This window comes from Palaemon carinicauda, chromosome 14 (genome assembly GCF_036898095.1).
Source record: "Palaemon carinicauda isolate YSFRI2023 chromosome 14, ASM3689809v2, whole genome shotgun sequence".
Classification (NCBI taxonomy): domain Eukaryota; kingdom Metazoa; phylum Arthropoda; class Malacostraca; order Decapoda; family Palaemonidae; genus Palaemon; species Palaemon carinicauda.
The window spans coordinates 113558200-113563159 of NC_090738.1; the positions used below are offsets into that span (position 1 = coordinate 113558200).

Sequence of the window (4960 nt, forward strand, 5' to 3'; positions counted from 1 at the left end):
TGAAGTTAGTGCGACAACCATGTGCGAACCTGGGGTTACAGTTAGGGTTAATTCGGTCGACCTTTTGCTCCACCTTGACCTTGACCTTGACCTTTGACATACGACTTTCAAAATTGAATCACTTCCACGTCTCAACAAAAAAATTAATCCCTGAACGTTTCACTATTCTATGAGTAAAATTGTGGCCAGAAAGTTGTTCACAAACAAACAAACGGACAAGCAAGGGCGAAAACATAACCTCCTCCCAACTTCCTTGGCGGAAGTAATAAAGTTGTGGAACCACAAAAATCCGCTCGTCAGATTATTTATGGCAGATGTTCAAACTTCTTGATAATGTTCTTATGCTGAACAGGCTGTCATAAGTATCTCTCCATAGTTTATATATGACAGGTATGTTCTAAAGTTGTTACTATTCTTAGAATATTTTATATTTACCAATCATTACTTCTTAGGTAGTTTATTCATTTCCTTATTTCCTTTCCCTCACTCAGAGTGAGCCTATTTTCCCTATTGGAGCCATTGGGCTTATAGCATCCTGCTTTTCCAACTTGTGTTGTAGCTTGGCTAATAATAATAATAATAATAATAATAATAGTAATAATAATAATAATGCCCAAAGAGGTATAGGCTAGATTATGAGAATTACTATGATACATATAAATTTCACATTTGTATAGGCATTCAATTGAGAAAAGTCGTTTGATTTTAAAATGATAGATTCCTTTAGAGAAAGCGGATTTATACACTCTGCTGTCGTTGCTGTTTTAACTTTTGAAATCACCTTTACTATTATGTGATATTAATATGCTACGAAAGATATATTTCAAAAGAATGAATAAGTTATTCCAAAAATGCCTGACACAATAGAAAGCATACTATGAGATTTTAGGATTAATGAGATTTTATTCTGCAAAACATTGGCAAATGTTTGTGAATTGGCTGAGTAACATTTCTCACCCAATCTTCAGAGAATTCAAAATTATCATTCCGAATAGGAAAAAAAAATTCATCCCAGGACATTTTAGATCTCACATTCTCAGCTGAAAGACTCTCTCTCTCTCTCTCTCTCTCTCTCTCTCTCTCTCTCTCTCTAGAGACACTTCTCATATGTATAGCCCTACCTATATTTCAATCTTAATAGACTTCAAAATTATCCTTCTTTTTAATAAACAATGAAATACTTTCATACCAGGATATTTTACAGCTCATATTCTCAGCTCAGCTCAGCTCTCTCTCTCTCTCTCTCTCTCTCTCTCTCTCTCTCTCTCTCTGAAATACTTTCATACGAGCATATTTTAGATATATTTTCTCTCTCTCTCTCTCTCTCTCTCTCTCTCTCTCTCAATGGTACCAGGTTAATGAAAGGTGAGAAGCCTATATGTAATCCGCAGGTCTTGAACCCCGATACAATGAACAGATATGAGAAACTGGTTATGAATCCCGAATTCCCAGAGACTAAGAGGATTGACTTTTATCAACTGTGGAGGATTGACTTTTATCAACTGTTATTAACCGTAATTAACATCTCAGAAGACGTTGATTAACATCCCGCATCGAAGAGCAACCACTACCAGCTCTGCAAAGCAATAACTACCAGCATTACAAAGCAACAACTATCAGCATTGTGCAACAGCAACTATTAGCATCGTGCAGCAACAACTATCAGCACCGCAAAGGAACGACTAGCGCACAGCAACAACTACCAGCACCGCAAAGGAACAACTAACGGCATTGCGCAGGAACAACTACCAGCAGCCCACAGCAACAACTACCAGCACCGCAAAGGAACAACTAACGGCATTGCGCAGTAACAACTACCAGCAGCCCACAGCAACAACTACTAGCACCACAAAGGAACAACTAACAGCATTGCGCAGGAACAACTACCAGCAGCCCACAGCAACAACTACCAGCACCACAAAGGAACAACTAACGGCATTGCGCAGTAACAACTACCAGCAGCCCACAGCAACAACTACCAGCACCGCAAAGGAACAACTAACGGCATTGCGCAGTAACAACTACCAGCAGCCCACAGCAACAACTACTAGCACCACAAAGGAACAACTAACAGCATTGCGCAGGAACAACTACCAGCAGCCCACAGCAACAACTACCAGCACCACAAAGGAACAACTAACAGCATTGCGCAGTAACAACTACCAGCAGCCCACAGCAACAACTACCAGCACCGCAAAGGAACAACTAACGGCATTGCGCAGTAACAACTACCAGCAGCACGCAGCAACAACTACCTGCGACGCAAATAAACAACAACAAGCATCGTAAAGCAACAACTACCAGCATTGCGCAGCAACTACTACCAGCAGCGCGCAGCAACAACTACCACCACCGCAAAGGAACAACTACCAGCATCGCAAAGCAACAACTACCAGCAACGCAAATAAAGAACTACCAGCATCGCAAAGCAACAACTACCAGCATCGTGCAGCAACAACTACCAGCATTGCGCAGCAACAACTACCAACATTGCAATGCAACAACTACCAGCATCGCAAAGCAACAACTATCAGCATTTCGCAGCAACAACTACCAGCATTGCGCAGCAACAACTATCAGCATTGCGCAGCAGCAACTACCAGCTCTGCACAGCAACTACCAGCACCGCGTATACAAAAACCTTTACTTCCCATGATGTCACAATCGCGTTGACGATGTTAAATGGAACGCAAGACCAAGTAGTCATTGCCAACCGAGGGTATTGACATTAACGCAAGGCTTGTCTCGCATTAAAGCTCATTACAGTTCATTATGAACGTGGAATTGCACAATAACACCGACCCACGTGAGTGCGTATGTAAGTATATCTTCAATTTGGTAAACAGAGACATTTGGGAAGACGGTACACAATAGTCATTGCCATGGATGAAACCCTGAATGAAAAACTTACATATTAGCCCAATAAATACATGAAAATTATCATCAGCCCGTTCATGCCCTTTAAACACACATGCACACACACAAACAAAGCCATTTGCGTTCATCTTACATTCTCTCTCTCTCCTCTCTCTCTCTCTCTCTTATTAGGTAATACCAATCAGGAAAAGTCAAGATCCTCCTTTAGCTGTTAAAGTATAAACTGAAACTCTCTCTCTCTCTCTCTCTCTCTCTCTCTCTCTCTCTCTCTCAGGAAAAAATGCAAGAAATAAAAACACGACGAAGTAAGTCAGAAAAGCCGAGGTATTAAGCAGAGCTCAAACTCAGCACCCTCTCATTACCTTCACATCCCAAATATCATCAAGCTCAAGGTTAATACAGACTTACCATGGACGATTTCAACCTAAGGAATTTCACTTCCGAAGTCTTAATTTTAACCTATGACTTAAAGGCGACTATCATTTGGGAACTTAAAAAACATTTATGAGAATTTGGAGATGGATCAAATCTCTTCTCGCGTATATAAATAACTACATACATATTCTTATGTACAGTTGGACATAGGAATTCCTGGTACACCTCACCCCGAAGTGGACTCGACCACGCCCTTACTGCCCGGCAAGTTCCAGAGTTTTGCCCCGGCCACCACCTCTGCCATACCCTTGCACTGTCTGTTTGGTTACTTGCCGCGAAGTAAAGGTGTGACAGGGTGCACTTAAGACTGAGGTGTTCCATGGACTCCTGTGTCTAATTGCAAATTATATATATATATATATATATATAAAGGTGTCAGGTTTCAGTTTAATTTCATCACAACAGATGCTCACCAGAACGTCAGCCGGTAAAACCCAAACCCCACAGCGGTGTCCAACCACAGCAGTGGCCTCCCCAGTAAACAGTTTAAACTCACGGTCCAGGGCTGGGATCGATCTGCTGCCATGCGAATGCGAGGCGAACACGTTACCACTCTACTAGCCAGGAGGCTAGTACAGGTCTGAACTATCTATCAATCTCTAGATAGATATAGATAGATAGATGAGACACTCTAACCTCCAAATGATTAATATTAATGTATTTGCGAAACAAGCTCTTCCCTCCGTGTTATATTTAAACCCCATCTCTTAGCATTAATCATTCCCTTGATATTGGAGCGTCGTCTTACGTCTAAGGAAGGCTGTGTAAAAAGATATATGGTGTTCGTGGTTGACATTAACGACGCTATTTTTTATCACTTCAACCCCCCCCCCCCCCACCTCCTGCTTACTTCCTCCTTGCGTCGTTTCATCGATGACCTCAGCATTTGCGTCGCCGGTTTCTTAAAATCTTCCCCATTAATTAATTCCCCATGTAAAAGGTTTATTGTCGTGATGGCCGAGTAAACGTTAAAATCGGACAATATATTCATGAAAATAATTTTAATATGATAATTTTTATAAATTCTTATGCTAAAGATAAAATGATACCTTATGTGAGGATTTATCCTAGAACATAAAAGACTTCTTGGATTGATAATAAATGTCAACGCACCCATATAAAATTTCACGAATAACATTTTGTGATTTATCGGAAAAATCGATCAGCCATGGTATTAATGCAACTACCATACAAGTTTATAAGAAAAACTAACACCAAAAAACTATAACAAAAAATTCATTTAAGAAAACTAGTGTAAAATATGCTGATTCAAAGTATGTAAAGTTAAATCTCTTAATAAACAATACGATGAATGGTGTGCTCAATAAATCAAATCTATTTACGGTATAGCATAATACTTGGCTATTTTCTCGACATGTTCCTTCATTGCTTCCCCCTAAGGATGTTCTCAATCAAGAACCCCTGAAATAGAATAAAGGCTAATCAGCTCAAGAGATGGATTTTCTCAATCAAGAACCCCTGAAAGAGATGGATTTTCTCAATCAAGAACCCCTGAAATAGAATAAAGGCTAATCACCTCCAGAGATGAATTTTTTTCTCAATCAAGAACCCCTGAAATAGAATAAAGGCTAATCACCTCCAGAGATGAATTTTTTTCTCAATCAAGAACCCCTGAAATAGAATAAAG

The 4960-nt window shown here is 40.0% G+C and overlaps 1 protein-coding gene across 1 annotated transcript in view; it reads left to right on the forward strand.

Moving 5' to 3' along the window:
- The window catches only part of LOC137652929 (uncharacterized), a 54889-nt gene extending 52216 nt beyond the window's left edge, over nt 1-2673 (forward strand). The window contains exons 7-8 of the mRNA XM_068386323.1: nt 1740-2285; nt 2331-2673. Coding sequence (XP_068242424.1) covers nt 1740-2285; nt 2331-2673 — 889 coding nt within the window. The remainder of the gene's footprint in view (nt 1-1739; nt 2286-2330) is intronic.
- The last annotated feature ends 2287 nt before the right edge of the window (nt 2674-4960 follow it).